Source organism: Mauremys reevesii, linkage group 11, assembly GCF_016161935.1.
Source record: "Mauremys reevesii isolate NIE-2019 linkage group 11, ASM1616193v1, whole genome shotgun sequence".
Classification (NCBI taxonomy): Eukaryota; Metazoa; Chordata; order Testudines; family Geoemydidae; genus Mauremys; species Mauremys reevesii.
The window spans coordinates 56832407-56853439 of record NC_052633.1 but is presented as its reverse complement, the minus strand read 5'-3'; the positions used below and the strand labels follow the sequence as shown (position 1 = coordinate 56853439).

At 37.1% G+C, this 21033-nt stretch overlaps 1 protein-coding gene across 1 annotated transcript in view; it reads right to left on the bottom strand.

Annotated features, from left to right (window-relative positions):
- Positions 1–21033, bottom strand: part of LRP1B (LDL receptor related protein 1B) — a 1239928-nt gene that overhangs the window by 355788 nt on the left and 863107 nt on the right. The window contains exons 33-35 of the mRNA XM_039494476.1: positions 12780–12920; positions 8917–9042; positions 2686–2817 (exon numbers count right to left, since the gene is read on the bottom strand). Coding sequence (XP_039350410.1) covers positions 2686–2817; positions 8917–9042; positions 12780–12920 — 399 coding nt within the window. The remainder of the gene's footprint in view (positions 1–2685; positions 2818–8916; positions 9043–12779; positions 12921–21033) is intronic.

The following is a 21033-nucleotide window of genomic DNA, read 5'->3' as shown; positions in this document are numbered from 1 at the left end:
TATAAAATGCAGAAAGGCCTTGCCGCCATTCAACACCTTCACCAATATAGACATTTAGGTGAGGATTCTATATCAATGGGGAAGGAGAGTGGGTCTGGGGATCTAAATGGCAAAAGGCATCTTGAAGAACTCCAGTTACTGTAAATAAGTAACCACTTTCTTGTCCACAAAGATCCCACTGTAGGTGAGTGGATAGTACTTGCCCCTCAAGGGATTAATAGGAATCCCTATTTAAATAATGACTGTAAAACATCCCTATCAAACAAAGCATCTGACCTAGAAGCTGTGACAGTGGAGGACTGATTGGTGAATGTATGACTCAAACTCCAAGTAGTTGCTCTACAGATTTGAGGGATAAGGATACATCTTAAACAAGCCACCACTACTTTTTGGACACTAGTGGAATGTATCCTAACTCAAGAAGGAACCGGCAATTTATTCAACCAGTAGGAAAGCATTTGAAATGAAACCCTTTAGACTTTACTGTTAAAAGCCATAAAAAGGCTAGAGGAAAGCCATTGTCCTAGAAATATAAAAGGACATAATTGGACAGATATCTGGTGCATGGAGCTTGGCCTTAGCTGGGGAGGCATGAGGTTTAGGAAAATATACCAGTAGATATATAAACTGGCTTATATGAATCTATTTTCAGTAGGAATTTCAGATGTGGTCTGAGAGTTACTCTCTCCCAATGAAATATTGAATAAGGCAGTGAAGCCATTAACATTTGAATTTCACCCATCCTACAAACTGAGGTAATGACAACTAAAACACTAGTTTTAATAGAAAGGTGATACTGAAAACACGACGACATGGGCTCAACGGGAGGGTCCATCAAACATGTAAGTACCATGTTTAAGTCTCAGGTAGGGAAAGACTCATTAATTATCAGAAACACATGAATTAGGCCCTTTAAAACCCAAGAAATAGTAGGGTAAGAAAAGAAATTCAATGACCATCAGCAGGTGGGTGATGTACCAATATAGCAGCCAGATGTACTCTAATAGTGCTAATTGAAAGCCCCACATGTCTGAATGCTAATAAGCAGTGGCGTGCACAAGAGGGTGGCAAACGGGGCAGAGGCCCCCTAAATATTCATCTAAAATATGTATTTCTGCTCCAGCCCAGGCCACTGACCACCACTTCTGCAGAAATCATGAGCTCTTCATTGGTATTGATTAGAAGAAGGGGGACTTTGTAAAGGAAATGAATGAAATCTGTTTTGCTTCCTCTTCTGTGCTGTTGTATAGAGACCCAGAGGTTGAAATGTCACTACACAGTCTTTCCGAGAGTAAAGGGTTCTTTTTCTCTGGTGGTAGACTTAGGTGTCCCAGGCAACTTAGACTTCTTGTGTGCTGCTGTTATAAACAATGTCACAGGTACATGGTATGAAAAAAAGCACCCCAACCCCTTAGGCGGAACTTGAGACCTGTGATCTGCCCTCTTAGATGTGGCTAATAAAGATGCAGGAATCTGCTACAGGTCCCTACAAGGTTAAATAATGGCTTTATTAATAGGCATGGCTAAACGACTTCAGGAAGTCAGGTGTAAAATGTAAAACTATTTGTGAGATCACTCCTGAACTATCTCCAGGGGGATTCTGCCATCCTTTGGAGAAGATCCTGAATGACTCTGAAGTCGTCTATAGTAGACATGTTTGATGGACCCCCTCATCAGGTGAGGATGAGGATATGTGTAGAGGAAATAAGTTAATTCTCATATTCCTCCACCAGGTCTTCCTTGCACTCCTATAATACATTCCTCACACTGGCACCAGCAACCTTCCACAGCACTCAGAAGTCTGCTGTACTGGCTCTCTGAATGCTAAAGACTCCCTAAAGTATGGAGAATTCCCAGATAAGAAAATTTGACGAATCTCTACAGTCTCCACTGAGTGGCACAAAGAAGAAGAGTGGGGAAAAAAATCTGTCCCTACACGTTATGTGTGCATCATAACATTCTGTCAAACATCAAATATCAGATCACGTGTGCAAACCACAGTAATACAAGTATTCACCTCTAAATTCAGTTTGATACCCTTCTAAGAAATGTTCTTTGATTTCCCCCCCTTCCACACTAAACATGTATTAATTACTTGTGTTTATTAATTATATATAAAGTCACATGTTCATAGAATCATAGAATAGTAGGACTGGAATGGACCTTGAGAGGTCACCTAGTCCAGTCTGGTGCACTCAAGGCAGGACTAAGTATTATCTAGACCATCCCTGACAGGTGTTTGTCTAAGCTGCTGCTAGAAATCTCCAGTGATGGAGATTCCACAACCTCCCTAGGCAATTCATTCCAGGGCTTAACCACCCTGACAGTTAGGAAGTGTTTCCTAATGTTCAACCTAAAATGTTCTTGCTGCAATTAAAGCCCATTGCTTCTTTTCCTAGCCTTAGAAATAAAGGAGAAGAATTTTTCTCCCGCCTCCTTGTAGAATATTCAAAAATAAGAGTGGGATACAGTTTCTTATTACTTACTTCCACTACCAATTACAATGACATTTTAATATTTTTCACTGAGTACTCTGGTCAGTTATGTATTTACAGATTGGTTTTCAGGGGGGTCAAGCACTGGTAGTTCCCATTGGCTTCAAATGCAGTTGTAGTTACTCAGCAGTTTTGAAAAAATAGTCTTTTAATTTAAATATAAAATACAGCTACACAATATTTTATTTACCTCCATGGAAATCTATACCCACAGCAAACGAAGTTCCAGATATGGGCATTAAAGCATCCGTTTTGTCATTTGGATCCAGAGGAATTCCTCTAATTCCTTCATGAACAGAATACATGAGAAATGACTCAATACCTAAGGGAAAATTAAATAGTTAATAAGAGCAAAATACAGAAACCATAGGTTAAAATTCAAAATGAACAAATTTTAATGAATTAATATTTTGTAATGCAACACACTGGGGAGCTCTTTAAAGAAATTATTAAAGAAAATCTGGAAATATTAATTGAGGTTGTTGCTTTTTAATCACTAGAAATATTGGACTGTGCTGTTTCTGATATTTCTAAATAAAATAGTTTAAAAAACACTTCTCCAATTCAAGATTCACCATGTACTTAAAAATATATATATATATTTTGCATGCAACCCCCCCCCTTCCCCCACCATTAACATACAATTAAGGTTAAATTGTCATGGTTAATTCAAGTGTTATCACTTCATATTAACACTTGAAGGCTATGCTTCCCACCACCAAGCTTCAAGAACCTTCTGGAAAGAGGTACTCTTAAGAAACCATATATTTGGAGTCAAAGTTATAAAAAGGGCCTCCTGGCCCAAACCAGTTCATTTTTTTCTGCTAAACCCAAGAGTCCTACAACGAAAAATTTCTAAGAAAAGGAGAAGTGCACTGTCAGTGTGAATATACACAGGTAACACTCTTGAAGAACCACAGATATCGTATCTGCATAGTCCCACTTGTGGGGGATTTGCTAGCAGTCTGTACCTGGGAACCACAGCTGAGGAGTTCCAATTAAATAGGGATTATAGAACCACCATCCCAAAGTGAAAAACTGATCTAGATTCCAAGTGGAAAGAGTATTGATGAGTAAATTAAGAGGGGCGGGGGGAGGAATAGCTCAGTGGTTTGAGCATTGGCCTACTAAACCCAGGGTTGTGAGCTCAATCCTTGAGGGGGCCACCTAGGGATCTGGGGCAAAAATCAGTACTTAGTCCTGCCTAGTGAAGGCAGCGGGGGCTGGACTCAATGACCCCTTGGGGTCCCTTTCAGTATATCTCCCTATATAAATGTGCATACAGAATTTAAGTGGGAGTTTTCTAAGCAGATTTCTAAGAGAGAAACATTGACAGACTTGTTATCAATGCAACCTGACCCTTGTATATTGAGCTCTGAGGAACTAACACCTTCCTACAGTATACCAGGCCTTTTTCCACTAAGGCACTACATGTAAATAGTATTTCCTGATTGCCATAGGCTTCAAAAAATGTCTTACTTCCTAAATGTCTTAGTCCTATACAAGTAAAAATGCCAAGCTCTCTCAACATCCAGGACATAGTGTTTTCAAATCTTATTTTTATTGTGAAACTCATCCAACCTTGCAGAGCACACTCTGTAGCTGGATTTTATTTTTCAATTTCTCTTTGGAACTTAATGAATTTTAATACAGAGAAGTTACTTACCAGTAATTGTTGTCCTTCAAGAGTGTCACCTCTACATAATCCCACTTGTCAGCATAGCACACCCCATGCTTCAAGCTGCAGAAATGTTCTATCAAGCAGTGTCCATATTGGGACTAACTGTCCCTCTCCCCCACAGAGGATTCTGATGGTATACCAGGAGAGTTGCCCCAGCCACCCTTCAGTTCCTTCCCTAACCTTGGAAATCTTTCACTGAGACTCCAAAGAAATGGGAGAGATGAGTGGAGAAGTGTAAATATGCAGGGGCAACATTCACCCACAACTACTGTTCTTCTTAGAGTGGTCTTTGCATATTCTCACTTATGGGAGATTACCAAGCCACACAATGCATTAAGGTGGGCTTAGGAATTCAAGGTGAAGAAACACTGGATTAGCTTTGGATGACAAAAAGAGGAGTGGAAATGACCATAATTTCACTCTCCATATTAGACCTCAATTAAAGACTTCTGGTTTTGTTTTTCTGGGTCCTTTTGCATATATGTACATACAGAGCTTCAAGCAACAGCTCTGTAAATTCTATACAAGATGACAGAAGGCTTACAATATCTTCAAATTAGCTGAATATTTTTTATATATCCAAGTGAATGAATACCTGGGATTTCAGCCTTACTTACTTAAATTATCCCTTCTAACTACTGATCAATCTTATACTTCTATAATCCTACAATTTAACTCTATTTAACATTTAATGATTATATATGACATAACATGTTAGTTAATCATAACCACACAATAAATGAACAATAAACTAAACTCATTGGCTACACAAGCAATTGGTTACAGCATATATGGTACCAAACTCTTAATGCATCTAATGCAGGGAATAAAGCCATGGGGAGGTCCAGATTGTTAAACAGAACACTCGTCTGTGGAAAAGGGAATTAAGAATGTTTGGGAGGAAAATTTGTACTTTGGAAGGCTAGAAGGTCCTGGACATTGGGCACCACATAAAATTAATAATTCAGCTGTGCAAATTATAAGTGTTATTTCTAGATGGACAGGGAGTCCTAGAGAATTAGTGTATGGTAACAGTATGGGTATTATTGAGAACGGAACATATAGAGAACATTATAATAGTGTTAAGTTGGCAACAAGGGATAGTGTAAAGATAAACACTTCATGTTGTCAAAGAATGTGGCATAAATGATTCTGTGAATGCTTAATACAAGAGAATGCATATACCTCAGAGGGAGCATGGCACTAACTAATCACAAAGGAGAAGTGAAAGAGATGGTAAGGCTTGATGATATCATGTGTGCACTGGGATACCATCACTTTTCAGTTGGGACAATGACATGCCAGGGCAACCTGGATGAGTTTTGTCTAAACCTCACCTTTTGGACTCAGATTGGGACTCAGGACTTAGTTCATGGCTAAGTGTATGGATTGAGGAGAATGTGATGGACAACACTGAATGGGACTCAGAGACTAATCTCTTTGTACGCATACTGCGCATGTGCATTAACATAACCGATTTAGTAAAGAGAAACATGGAGCAATTGGTGCCCATGACCCACCATATAGCTGAGCAACAACAAATTGGGGACAATACTCTACAGGCCGTGGAAACACTCTGGTGGGCCAAACCAAAGGACGTGAGCTTGCACCTCCTGGTGCATACTTTAAGTTTAGTCTTAATCAGAGTTCAAATAATAATGCTTAGTGTGGTCATAGGAATGTGTTGCTGGATAATAAAATTGAAAAAGCAAGCACAGAAAGAGAGAAATATGATGCAAATGGAACAAATGTTAACATAAGAGAAAATGAAAAGGAGTGCAACATAGGGCTGGCTTAGCTGACATGAGCAGGCCCAAGTGAAGACAAGACATACCTGAACAAGTAATTGCTGAACAAACCCAAGCAAGTAGTTACTGAAACAACTAACTATTGTGGGCATGCTTATAGTAAACAAAGTAGGCAAAACACCTGAACTAATAAGATTGCCTTATGCATAAATTGCCTTATGTCTTTACATAAAATAAACATAGAAGTTTGTAGTTAGTAAAGATGTCTATAAACTGTGCAGTGTGTGACATGAACTGGAATTCTGGTATCTTGTATCTTAACTTCCTGCATCTATGTCTGGCCAGCATAGACAAAGAGCTGTTACATGCCATGACTAAGTACAATAAAGTAACCTGAGTGATGAGCTGAAGTTTAACAGAGGTTTCTGGATTCCAGAGAACTGGCTTAAGTGTTCTCCCAGAACTGGACAAGGTGTTCTAGGTAATTCAAATGGAAAAGATCTCTGAGGGAATCCAAACACCAGGTACGATCAGAGAGATGGATGTTACTGAAGCCAGGCACAGAGTCACTTGAGACTAACAGATATCCAAAGTCAATGCTGAACTTATACATTTCCAGACTTATTTGAGCAGACCTGAAGACCTCCCATCATCAGTAACAGTGAGTGAGGTGACCCTCCCTTTCCTACAGGTCATTCTGGTGTTGCATGTGCCCAATGGGTACTATATAGTCTTTAAACTGAAGAAACCTGTACCAACTAACTGTTTACCTAACTAGCTATAAAGAAAATACCCCACAAAGGCAGAATCCAAGAAAGAAGCTGATGAGAAAAGCACTGAGGACATTGTGTAAGATTCGAACTTGCTGCACCTTCAGCAGTTAAAAAGAAACAGAAATACAGTTTGGGCCCCTCTCCCTTTTATACACTTGGAATGCTTCATAGAGAGGAGAGCAGACACGGTATAAGAGCCAAATGGATGCTGCTTTATAGAAAAAATGATATAGCTGGAAATATGCAGCGGACGCTTGAAAAGGAACAGATATTACCCATTTAATCCTTTCATTAACCAACTCCTTGGGTCTCCATGCTTTCTGTGACTGTCTCATCACACTGAGAATTACTAGATTTAAGATGTTAATATTGATCATAACTACTTCTATTTCTATTGTAGTGGCATTCACAGGTCCCAGTCAGGATTTGGATCCCATTGTACTAAGTACTATAAAAATTCATAGCAGAAAAACATCCATCAGTTTCATATATGTTCTGAGTTATATATATTCATTCTTATTACACTGGAAAGCAGAAAATAAGTGAAGCTTTGACCACTACCAAAAAAAGCATGGGAGTAATCGTGTAATAGTGAAAAGACACATTGTTACAAATTTAAAAATAAATATGGTGCTTGGAAGGTTCTAAAGGAAAAGACTGCTGTAAAGATTTCCTTGTGTAATGCTTAGATGTTAAATTCAATATATGGATAGGAAATTCATATACCATCACATCACTTGACATCTCTATTGTGTTTTGGGTTAGTATAAGCAAATTGTAGGAAACGAATCCATCGAGACATGGAGATTTTGCACACTGACATTTCTTTTTTGGTATGGGAACTCTGTAAAGTACTACTACCCTCCTAAATAGTCTAATGATAATATTTATTTTTCTAGTTCTGTGTTCTCTGAACATCAGGAAACTGAAGTCATTTTGAATCAGATCTTTTCATAGATATGAATTGCTTAAATTAAAGGAGGATTTAGTCTTGCAAAATAACTGTTGAGATGATTTAGGAAATATTTAATTTGGTTACAAATGAAGAAAATAAGTTTTTTTAATAGATTAATCCCCTTGTTCATTCATAGCTCAAGTCATAACTAGAAGAAAGGAAACATATAATGACAACTATTTCAGGGAAACCATTGCCATGGATTCAAAAGTTACAATTGCCTGTAAAAGCAAATGAAAATTACATTAAAACAAACAAACAAACAAACAAAAACCACCAAATCTTCCTGAGGAACACAAGCAAGTAAGGGATTTTCAACAGTGTATATCTCAGCAAAACATGAATAGAATTTCCAGGGTTAAAGAAAAGGTAATTCTCTGGTCAGATGTCTTATCCTGTGCTGAATTCCAAAGGTCTATTCCAAACAATTGAAATCTTAAAGTTTCTCAAAAAGCATTGTAAGAATCTTTCATAATGGCAGTGTAAATATAGGGGTCATTACCAACTTTCAACAAAATTATATTTTTCCACTGGATGTAGAATTAGAAGTCCTGAGCCTGGAGGCTTCTTGAGGAACCAAAGTTCCATACTAAATGTTATACCTATTGAGAACCATAATGTTTTTCTTGCCTAAAAACAAAGAAATCCAAACATTTTGGGGAAGCTTCCAAAATATTCAATTTAAAAACTTTTCAACACATTGGAAAAGGTCCTTTAACTTCTATAATCCATTCTGGAGGCAAAATCTTTTCTGTAATTTAAGATAAAAGTAACTGCTGTAGCTCCTATCAGCAGCCATTCTTGTAAGTTTACCCTTCAGGTTCCAAGATGTTAAAGTTAGCTTCTTCATATCCTTTTGTAGTAGAGACCCCTAGTGAAAAGTTTGTACACCCGCATGGTTTGTAAAAACAGAGATCCAGCAGACGTGAACCAATAAAGTGCTACAGAATGATGGGCCTGCTCAGCTGTGTATGTAAAAGAAGGGGACATATACAAGTTTCCTAGCATTATTTTTTTCCCCAAAATAAATCTGAGAAAGTCATGAGGAACCGAAACATGGAAATTAGAATGAAAGGTTCAATTAATCCTTAGCTATAGTGGGATCTCCTTTCTTCTGCCATAAACTAGCCATGCTTTTCTTAGTAAAATTGTTCATTTAGGTTTTTTTTTCTTTTAAAAAGACCACACAAATAAGGACTCTTCTTCTGCCTCAATGTTATCATAACATTTGTTTAGCAAAAATAAGAATTGAAAAGCTAAATACCTTGACATGACATACGATTTTTTCGGAGGTTATAACCCACTGTACACATGCACGTTCTGGTAGTTTCTGATGTTGGTAAGCAAAGCTGGGAACACCCACCATTGTTTAGTTGACAGGAATTGCTACCTGCAGCATGGAAAAATGGTCGGGGGGGAATGCATGGTTACAACTCTGGATCCTACTGAAGTTTAAGCTGTTCAGTTGCTTAGTACTAGTATTTTAATAACAATTTATTAACAGTTCATAGCATATTATTCACCTGATTTATTTGAAATTGCAAACACAGAAATGCTGAAAACCATGAAAACCTCAGCATAACATCATGTTTTATGTTTAGAATATTTTACAAATCTCTTTAAACTAAAATAGTCCTGACTGTGCTTGTCTATTTTAAACTAAGAAAACATGATGAAACTGGAAACATGTCAAGTTAAAGCTTAGCACTCCATAAGCCACTGCTAAAACCTCAGTACCATATCACTATATAAAGGCATTTTAAAAATAATTTTACTGTTAAAAAAGCACTTATACATTTTCCTGTTCCTGGCACTGTGCACATAATTCCCCAAACACTACACTAAACTTGTACCTTTAAGATTTATCTATTTATTTAGCATATTAATTCTCATTATCTATGTGTAGCAACAGTGACAAGTTTTACCTAGATACTCATAGATATGTATTCCACAGAGATATCCCAGAGATTATTCAAAGCTCACTTTACTAATTAAAACTGATTGTTTGAATTTAAATAATTTATGAACTCTCCCAGTTATTAAATATCTAATTATTATAGCATTTTTATTATGCTGAGCCATGTGATGCTATTCACAGCATGTTAGGCAATGATACAAAGTGTAAAAGATCTCTCTGAGGATTGTAAAGTACCATAAAAAAGTATACATCAAATATGCTCCAAAAAAAAAAAAGTTAATTTCTTCAAAATAGTTCATTTCTTCATCTCAACTCATATTATGGGGTTTGATTGAATATTCAGCCTTCTTTTAACTTGCCACCTTTATTTTGAACACACTCAAACTCTGAGATAGATTTACCTAGTTGAGATGATGGAAATGTTCTGATGATCTGCCTGAGGAAGTGGAGTGATTACATTTCAGCAGGTTGGATAATAATCAACATTTTTTAATTTAAAAATATTTTTATTTAAATCAGAATTTAAAACAAAAATTAAATGCAGGGTTGCTTTTATAAAAACTATTTAAAACTGAATTTGAAATTGACAACCTAAGTTAAGGCCCAAGCTTATCGTAGTCAATTAAAAGAACTAAAATGAAATAAATAATAAAGTAATAATAATAATTAAGGATAAGATTTTCTCATGGTTATTTTTAGTAGAGGTCATGGACAGGTCACATGCTATAAATAAAAATTCACAGAAGCCTGTGACTTTTGCTGCTGCAGAAGTGGTGGCTGGGAGCTGTGGGTTTCCCGCTCTGCCCGCCGCAGCTGGAAGCTGCAGGGTGACCACATTTCCCAAAGAGAAAATGGGACACCCCAGCTGCTCGCCAGAGGTGTCCCCCTTCCTCCCAACCCCCTGCTTGAGGCTGTTGCCCGTCGCTGGAATCCTGAGGAGGGCCCCCTAAGGAGTCTGTCACCTTCTGCTGGAACCTTGTAGGGGACCCCCTGTCACCTGTTGCTGGAACCCTGTCAGGGCCCCACTGGCTGCCAGCTCCAGAGTCCCACCGCCCCAGGGCCTGAAGCAGAGAATGTCACAGACATCTCTGGAAGTCATGGATTCCGTGACTTCCATGATCTCTGTGACATAAACGTAGCCTTAATAATAACAATAAAAACCCAAACAACATTAAGAATTATGTTTGTTGTCAAGTTTTAAAGAAACTCAAACCACCAATGATGGGTGGAAGTCATTTGGCAAGGATCTGAAACCAACCAGTTTTTGACAGCAGTAGCCTTTTCTGCAGGCACAGAGAGAATATTGTCTTCAATCCAGTTTATTCAACTAGTTCATTTCAATAATTAGTTCACTCAAAGTTTATAAACCAATTGGAAGTTGAAAAAGAAGAAAAGCTTATTTTTATCTTCCAGTCTATGAAATTGGGTATGAGAGGATGAGATCAACCAGTTATAAAATCTTGAAGAACATGGTGACCAGACACTATTCATTCAATTCACTAACTATAGATAATAATTCCTTTGTTGAATAAATCAGTTAGTTTTAAAACATGTTTGGATAAACTTATTTTTTCTTTTCTATCCAGTACAGTTAAACTAAATAATTGCTGAAATAAATGTATATAGATATTGTGTATCCTCCTGGTTGGCAAAAAATACCACCAATGTACTGTAATAACTATATTTAGTTGCAGATCGACATGTTTTAATAGTTACCAACCAATAAATATCAACCTTTCTTTAAGATCATAAAGACATGCTTAAAAGCTGAATGCAGCGTGTTTGTAGCTGAGTCATTCCCAGAATATTAGAAAGGCACGTAGGTGAGGTAATATGTTTTATTGGACCAACTTCTGCTGGTGAGAGAGACAAGTTTTTGAGGTTAAAAAGAGCTTCTTCAGGTGTGGGAAACACATCAACAGAACTTGGTCCAATAAAAAGATATTACCTCACCCACCTTGTCTTGATTAAAATCTAATATTTAAATAAACATTTCTGACTGATTTAAATCATTATTAAAATCAGTGACTTAAATCAATCTAACCTGGGTTTCAGATGCCTCTCAGGGAGAATACTATGGTGTCAGATTGCCTGAGGAAATGCTGTAAATTGTCTTCTGTCTACAATTATAGATACAGTGATACATAAGGTGTAGCAGGGACAGATCTGGTTGATATGGTAGACACACACTGTGAGGGTATAAAAATGCTGAATCCCACATGCCCTTAGTTTAAAAGGACAGGACAATTTAGGCAGTGTCCCTAGCTCTTGGCCTCTGTGCACACATTCCTGGGGTAGACCTCATATCTGACACCCCTCCTGATAGTGGAGACCCTGCCATCCAATTGCGTAGGCCCTGAAACTTGTGTCATCTCCCCAAGCCTCCCCAGTGGCTCTTTCACATTCCCCAGAATCCTACCGAAAGCATTAGCCTCCTGGTTTGCAGTTTACCTCTTCAGGTGTATGTAATAGAAAAAGGAAACAAACACAGACAGACTTTGTTCTGGATTACACACACACACTCTCTCTCTCTCACACACACACACAAGCATAGTTTATTTCATAAACAGTTTATTTTATGGGATAGTATATATGTCTAAAAACAAGCTCACAGTTTGCAATGTCCTTGCCTGTAGATTTGTTTTCATTATAATAATAGGGAAACATACCTAATTCATTCTCCCACCAAAGAAAAATAAAATTGCCTGATTTTTCTTGTCACTTACTCCCAATTTACATCACTGCAATTTCAATAAAGTAAAATAAATTACATTGGCTTAAAACCACTGAGATGAATGAAGAACATCAATGATTTTTCAAATATTATTTCTTGTATTTAATTTTTTAGTAATTTATTGAGAGATACATAGCATTAACAAGTGAACGAAAAAGAAAACATTCACATTTTTCTCTTAGTTCTGACTACCAAATTTAAGCTTCACAATATCATAGTAATTTCCGTTTGCATTAAGCCTCATATTCAAATATTATGAATACATATTAAAGAGAGGTTTCTAAACTATTATCTAATATTTTGAAAGTTATTAACTACATTGTAATTCACTGCAGATAGAAGCTCTACTTTTAGTCAGTGTATCAGATAACGAAGGGGAACAAATATAAATCTCTATGCATTTTGGGAATAATATGGAAGATGAATACATTATGTACTCTAATGATAGTTTAAAGATATTTAAAATACAATTTACCTTGCTGTGCTGCTTTATCATACACTTTCATATGTACAACTCCTGAAGTCTTGTTTCGCAGGACAATGGGGGTTCTTCCATCTCTTTTGTTGCAGGTACCCAGCTGAGCTAAGTTGTGGTCTGCCCACCAGAGTTTTTTATCTGTAAAAATGTCAAGGGTTTTTTTTTGTAATAAAGATAATCATCTTATCAAAGAATATACATTTGACACAACTAAATCCTTAGTTTCCAAATCCTTCAGTTTTAATTAACTGTTGGTTCCTTAAAGTGTGAGGAAGGCCATCATAACTTAAAAGTATAGAAACCATACTTTCATTCCTTTCCCTCTCTCCACAAATTATGGTTCCAAGCATTTTTTTAAAGTGAACATAATGCTTGAGAAGGATGTCCAAGTAAGAGCCATGAAAATCGTAAGAAAAACTAAAATCTTCTACCTACAGGAAAAAGCACAGCAATATGAGAGCATAAGCATTATCAGAATATCCTCAAATCCTTTTTGACTTGACCATATTTAGAGATGAGCAGGCAGTCTCCACGCTTTCAGTTCTTGGCCTTAGTGTTCAAATTAATAAACTGCACGTCGATATGTGAATGCTATTATATTTTTTTATGTAACAGCTATCTGCAAGGAATGATCATAGAATCACAGAAATGTAGGGCTAAAAGGGACAGCAAGAAGTCATCTAGTCTATTCCCCTCACTCTGAAGCAAGATTAAGTATATCTAGGTCATCCTTGACAGGCGTTTGGCTAACCTGTTCTTAAAAATCTCCAGGTTTGCAGACACCATCAACCAATTTCACACAGATTACAAAAGGAGCAAACTAACAACTTTTGTCACAGACCTATTAACAGATCCATTATTTTATAAGAAAAATCTATAAAACTTGGTTTACAACTTAAATAGAGATACATTTACTATTTTACACAAATACACAGCTATATATTGGCCTATGGAAGTCCATAAAGCTATACTGACAAGACCTGCTACCAGTCCCTTTCTTCATCTTTGTGATATTGATCACATACTGTAGTTGATGTTTTTCAACTCTTTGTCTTCCTGATCTGTCTTTTAAAGTCTTTGAGCTCATGTTTAGGTCCAAACTTCTGTTTTTCTTACATTTAGATATGTAAACTGTTTCTTAGTTGTCCTATGAAACTCTATGCAATGCTAAGCTTTACTCCTTCTTCCTCCTATCTATTTTCCTTATTTTAATATCTCATTTTTGAGTTTAACTTTGACTGTTGTTAATGAGCTTCTCCCTTATGATTAAAAAAAAAGTTCTCAAATTATTAGGTTTGGTGACAGCCAACAAACCTCTTCCAATTAACTACAAAAAGTTCCACTGGATTGCTAAGTAGCTATTTTTTCCTCTCTCTCTCTCTCGTAAAACTCTGACTTGATGAGTTAATTTTTCTATACCAGTATTTCCCCTCACTTTCTGATAGCAGTTAATAGATTTAGGGGAGTTGCTCCCCTTACACCACCTTGCTATAGTAATTTTATAATTGTTTTGAAATAATAGTAATTTTAGGCGCAACTAGGAGATAAGTGATCACCTCTTTATGGCATTTATAAGAAACAAAGTTTTTAGGACAACTTAATGAAGATACTTAGGGGTTATCAACAGCAAAACCATTATCTCTCTTATGACGTTTCCAGCTGCCTTCCCATATGTCTTATTTTTGGGGGCATTGTCTATTAAATATGCAGAAATCCTCTCATTTGATTACATTCTCTGCAGCATTTTCCCATCCCAATACCATACATTTGTTTAATTTTAAAAGGAGGATAAAGTTGTTTAACATTGTTCTCTTTAATTGTATTTATTGAGGTTTAGGGACCATTGCTCCATATGTTCATTTCTGAGTTTTGGTGACTATTGCCTATATCAACTTTACATCTTTTCATTAATGTACTTATTTCCTCTAAAAATTAGAGATTACTTTTTTATAGAACAGAGAGTAAGCCTGTGTGTTTTATAGATGTAGTGAGTAGTGGGGTTTTTTTTGGTTTTGCTTTATTGTGGGACAGTGCGGAAAAAATGTCTCAACTGTAGATATTGACCTACTGGAACATTTGTGTTGTTTGTAAATTAAGAATATAATAGCCATACTGGGTCAAACCAATGGTCCATTTAACCCAGCATTCTGTCTTCTGAGAGGTTTCAGAGTAGCAGCCGTGTTAGTCTGTATCCGCAAAAAGAACAGGAGTACTTGTGGCACCTTAAAGACTAACAAATTTATTGTAGCATGAGCTTTCGTGAGCTACAGCTCACTTCTTCGGATGCATAGAATGGAACACACAGACAGGAGATATTTATAAATGCAGAGAACATGAAAAGGTGGAAGTATGCATAACAACAGGAAAAGTCTAATAAATTGAGATGAGCTCTTATCAACAAGAAGAAAAAAAACTTTTTGAAGTGATAATTAAGATGGCCAATAGAAGGTGTGAGGAGAACTTAACATAGGGAAATAGATTCAATTAGTGTAATGACCCAAGCATTCCCAGTCTTTGTTTAGGCCAGAGTTAATTGTATCTAATTTGCATATTAATTCGAGTTCAGCAGTTTCTCTTTGGAGTATGTTTTTGAAAATTTTTTGTTGCAAAATTGCCACCTTCAAGTCTGTCACTGAGTGGTTAGAGAGGTTGAAGTGTTCTCCCACTGGTTTTTGAATGTTATGATTCCTGATGTCAGATTTGTGTCCATTTATTCTTTTGCGTAGAGACTGTCCGGTTTGGCCAATGTACATGGCAGAGGGGCATTGCTGGCACATGATGGCATATATCATGTTGGTAGATGTGCAGGTGTACGAGCCCCTGATGGCGTGTCTGATGTGATTAGGTCCTATGATGGTGTCACTTGAATGGATATGTGGACAGAGCTGGCATCGGGCTTTGTTGCAAGGATAGGTTCCTGGGTTAGTGTTTATGTTGTATGGTGTGCGGTTGCTGGTGAGTATTTGCTTCAGGTTGGGAGTATTTGCTTCAGACAGTAAAACCGAACATCACATAAAGCTCTAATTCTAAATATTGGATTTTTTACTTCTGTCTGATTTAATAAAAAGTAAATTTTAATTTAAAGTGTATTTGTGCCATGAATAAGTCTCACCACTTACTTAAACCAAAAATATTTGGCACAAAATATCTGCTTTCATTCTTTAAATCCAAAATTTGTTTGGATCTAAAGATTTGTATTTTGTTTAGCCACCCAACTTTCCTCTCCCAATCCCTCCCCCATTTATATCATTATCTCACCTTCCTCCTTTCCCTTAAGACCAGCTAGCAACCAACCTGTCCACCTCTCGCTCTTTGTTCAGCAATGATGTAGCATTAACTAAATATAAATTTCAAGTTAAATTCAAGTTAAACTCTGGAACACTATTATTAATTTCCCCAATCTAGCAGAAAATGGCTAGAAGTGGAAGCTAGACAAATTCAGACTGGAAATAAAACTTTTTTTTTTAAACAGTGAGAGTAATTAACCATTGGAACAATTTACCAAGTGTTGTGGTGGATTTTCCATCACTCACAATTTTTAAATGAAGTTTGGGATTTTTTTCCCCTAAAATATATGCTCTAGGAATTATTTTGAGGCAGTATTATGGCTTGTGCTTTATAAGAGCTCAGACAAGATCATCACAATGGTCCCTTCTGTCCTTAGGATCTATGAAAAGATGGGCTTTTTTGAACTTTTGACAATCAGCTCCTTCCATCATTAGAGAGGAATTTACTATCTCCAACAACAAAAAGCCAGTACTTCCCAACCGGTCCTTCATCAGTCTGGAAGGACAGGATCCAAGAAACAGATTGTGACACAAGGTTCTCCAAAACTCATCTAGAATCTCTGTAAATACTACTGCCCAAAATTCCAGCACAGAATATCTAGCATTTAGCCCCTCCAGACAATGACCTTTCTCCATGGCCCTAGCCAGATCTGCCCAAAGCTATGAGTGTTTATCTGCAAAGTACAGAAAAAATGTCCTCAAAATAGGAGGCATTTTCAGCAGCAACCAGACAGAAAGAGTCTGGATTAAATAGGCTAGCTAACACTCAGAACACATCTGCTGAATGAGAGTCTTAGCATATTTGTATCTCAGAGCCATAGCATAAAAATTAAAAAAAAAATCATCACACATGCTATCAGCTTCAAAGCAAGTGACTTTTGACACTCCCTCTTCCATTAATTGTTACAGGGAACCCACAAACCATGTTGATCCGTTAGGGTGAAGCCAGGGAGGATTCTGCCAAGAGACCATTCTGCCTGTTATTGAGTACAAAAGATCATTATGGAGTCCTCACAAAATACTGCTGAGCATTCATTTGGCAGTAACTTATTTTCGCTTCAGAACACTCTGGAAGCACTCAGGTTCTGTTAGCTTCAAAGGGTGAAACATGAAAAGAAGTCCTCTGCTGTGATAGAAAAGATGGATCCCAACTAGGGCTGCTTTTATATCTATCTATATCTATATCTATATATATATACACACACACATACATACATATATGCTGGGGGGGGGTGTGTGTTTTGCCAGCAGAAATTTTCACCAGAAAATATCCATATTCTCTACTTTTTTGGTTTTCAGAGAAAACATTCTAAATAAAATTTAATCATTTTTGTTTTGTTTCATTTTTCTGTGAGATATCCCAGTCTTTTTCTTTTGAAGTGAAAATAAAAGATGAGATAAAATGGGTTTTTCCTCATTCACTGAAATAATTTTCCTCTAGTCTTAACCTCATGCTGTAGGAGGTAATGATCAGTCCATGACATTGGAATAATATCCATCCTTACAATCTCCTATCCTGACCCTAACACTAAATTCAGAGTGTACACAGCTATATGGGTTAAGCTATGGCCATCTAAAATAGCCCCATAGTTATGTCCACAAAACTTGAGTTGCACCATACATCCTGCAGAAGAGACACCTCTCCCTGCCCTCCCCATCAAACAAGTGTTAAAAGGATCATCAGCCTCCTTTGTATGCCTCAGGTTAGTTATTGAGTCAATCACTCCAGGCAAATCTTAGGAGGATTGGTAGTAACCTTGTAAGCATTTTGGATCCCTCCCCACCTCCATTACCAAGCCCACCCTACAGATTATACCTCAGCAAAGAAAGGGCCAAGGGAAATTAAATTCCAGCAGTCCTTTGAAATGCTACGCTAAGCTTGCTATAGCTGATGTTCCCTGTATGCAATATTAAATAAAATATTAACATCTTTAATTATGATATGTTAATCAGCGAAAATTTGGCCCAGACACTAGATCTTTTCTAGGTAAGTCCAGTAAAGAAAGAAAGTTTAGTCAGTCTTCTTTCCAATTTTTTGTTATAAGGGGTTGAGAGGGTCGGGACACCATCACTCTTCCACCACTAGCCCCTTAGGAATCGTGTTTAACAGCTCTATTTTTATGAACCTTTTGTCAAACTGACTTAATATTTTCTTCAAATAGTCTACCTCAATACCAGAAGTAACATAATTTTGATTTTGTGTGTACACAAGAGATGGAAAGGGGACCAAAATTGGATCTATGGGGGAAACAATTTCAACCATAACTTTCATTTTACTATGAATAAACCTAATTAAAATGTTATCATGAGTTATGACATATCTAGATTTACTAACTGTAACAGGGTTCCCGTCCCACCCCTCTTCCTGGGGTCTACTTGCTGCCCCCAATAAATCTCAGAGAGGCTTCAGGGTTGTGAACCACCTGTGTTTTTATTTATATAAGGTTCTCCCACCACCAGTGTCTATCTATATACAAGTCTTGCAGGCTTAGTCACCTCCTTTACAGGCAGAGGCAGCCTTCAGCTAGGAGGCCTCCAGCCCCCTCCCTGACCGACTTCTCCCTGGCTGCCCCCCGTCTTCTGGCTCCCTCCCAGCCTTTATAAATCTTGGCTTGTCAGCAGGTGTTGCCAATCATCAAGCAGCATCAGGCCTTTTCCATCAGTCCCAATCTGTTTCCCCTGATTGGAGCTGACTGGGTAGGGGATAATTAGGTGCTTTTGCACCAGCACCCTGCTACACTAACATAGAGGTGACATGCAATGATATCAGTAGCAGCATAAAGGCAGGGGCGGCGGGAACATGCTCCATGAGGGAAGCCATAGAAAAATGTATAATTTTAAAGAAAATTTTGAAATTCTAGAATTAAATGTTTTGGGCCAGGTTACAAAGGTTTAGCTCAAGTGCACTCAGTGCATGACTGATGATGGGTGAATGTATATTTTTTAAATAATTCCACTCTCCTAATTTAAGTGGCCCCAGCATAATTTAGAGCACTGCAATGCTGTGCTGGCTAGCTCACTCTCCTGACTGCTGCATTAGCCATGAATTGAGAGAGCTTACTGCACTCTAGCTCCACCCCTTCAGACATGCAACCTGCCCAAGAAGAATTCATAACTGGGTTTCAGGAAGGAAGTAGGTGATATAGAGCTACACACGCTGGCTTTATATAACCTGGAGACATTCCTTATGTCAGTGGAATTCCCAGCATAACCTTTGTGTTGCTCTGGGAGCACAAAGAGTTGGGATCCAAGATCTGGCCCTCTGTATACTGGATCGTGGGGTGCTCTAGCAAAGCAGCAATATGACATCTTGTTCCTATATAATTAATACAGAAAACTTCACATTTTTTCACCACTGGATGTAAGCAGGAAGACTGGTTGTACCAAAATACCAAATACTGGTTTGTACCATTCCAGATAGCAATACTGAAAATGCAGTTTCCTCTCTCCTTTTCTTTCTGAATAATATGTCCAATCCATTTCTGCATCCCTCAGTGGAACATTTAATCAGACTATTTTGCTTACTGTGCTGCTAAATGAGACTATTACTGCTCTCATAAACAGTAAACTGTATCTAGACCACCTACCTCTCCTGCTAATTCCCATCATGTAATTAGACAATCCTATTATCTTTGTTCCAAGATCACAGAATCATTTTTTTCACAATAGACATTAGAATTACAAAACTATTCACCACAAGATAATCTCATCACTAGCCCTTAGAGTACTGGCCTTCTTGGGATACAGAAGATAAATGGTCGCTTGCACCTACACATTAAAAAAAATATCTAAATAGATCAAAATACACCACACGCTGATTCTTCCATCTTCTTTTCCATTACTATCAACATGATTCCTGGATATTTACAAACACTTTTTAATAATTAAAAATATTTCAATAGAAATATTAAAAATATGGATCCATTTTATTATATTTCCTTAAGAAGGTCTTGGGGGAGAATTAGAGGGAATAGGGTATAAAAGGTGTTAAGAAGACTGAAAGGTGTAGAAGAGCTGGGAGTTAAAGGTCTCAATCGCATAAGAAAGTTGGACTGGGAGTTTAAGTATCTTGACGTCAATGCACATTCTGACATTTCAATTGTATGAAAAAAATATGAAGCTCTGAAGTCTAGATATCCTGGAGAAAATCCTCCAAAGACCTACCTGCCAAAAATATAAGCCAGTCTGACTTGGCCAGCTATGCCTAAGAGCTAAAGAGCAAAGTGTTTGAGTGTTCAGATTCAATTTGAATGGGCAAAATCAGATAACTGCCTGATTCCAAACAATCTGCAACATTTCTACATTTGACTGTAAATGTTCCTTATAAGCAGAGTATTGGAATGAATATTTCTACTTCTTTCCTTCATTCCTGAACTCTAATTAAATGTTAGATTGAATTCATTTCCTTTAAATGTACCACAATTGAAAATACAACTTTCCCTTCAGCCTAAATAGTTAATTAACAATTGTATTTCAAACTCAAAATAATACTCTCATAATGGAATGCTAGTAAAATATAAAAGTATAAAGACAGAATAAGAAAAAAGGATTATAACATTAACTTTACAGTAACCTGTGTTTTATCTTTAAATACTGTTCTTGATTTAACAAAAAAAAAAACATTTTGAATGTGGAAGAATTTCACCTTCACCAAATAGGAGAGGATGCATCAACACTATTGTAAGCCTTTAAGTGATATTCCTAAATTTAAATGATTTCATTGTTGCATTTATGCTAATGAGAGTGCTTTCCAATCACTAATTACAACCTTGTTGCTGAAACCAGACTATAATATACATTACAATAGTTATATTTATCCATTTTGTACGGTAATTAGCATTAAGAAGAGCAACATATTGGGAAACAGCAATTTACAGTGACAAAAATTGCTACACTAGAATTGCATACTCTCCTTTGGAGATTTCAAGCAGTACTTTGAATGCAAATGTTGATGGGTCATTAGT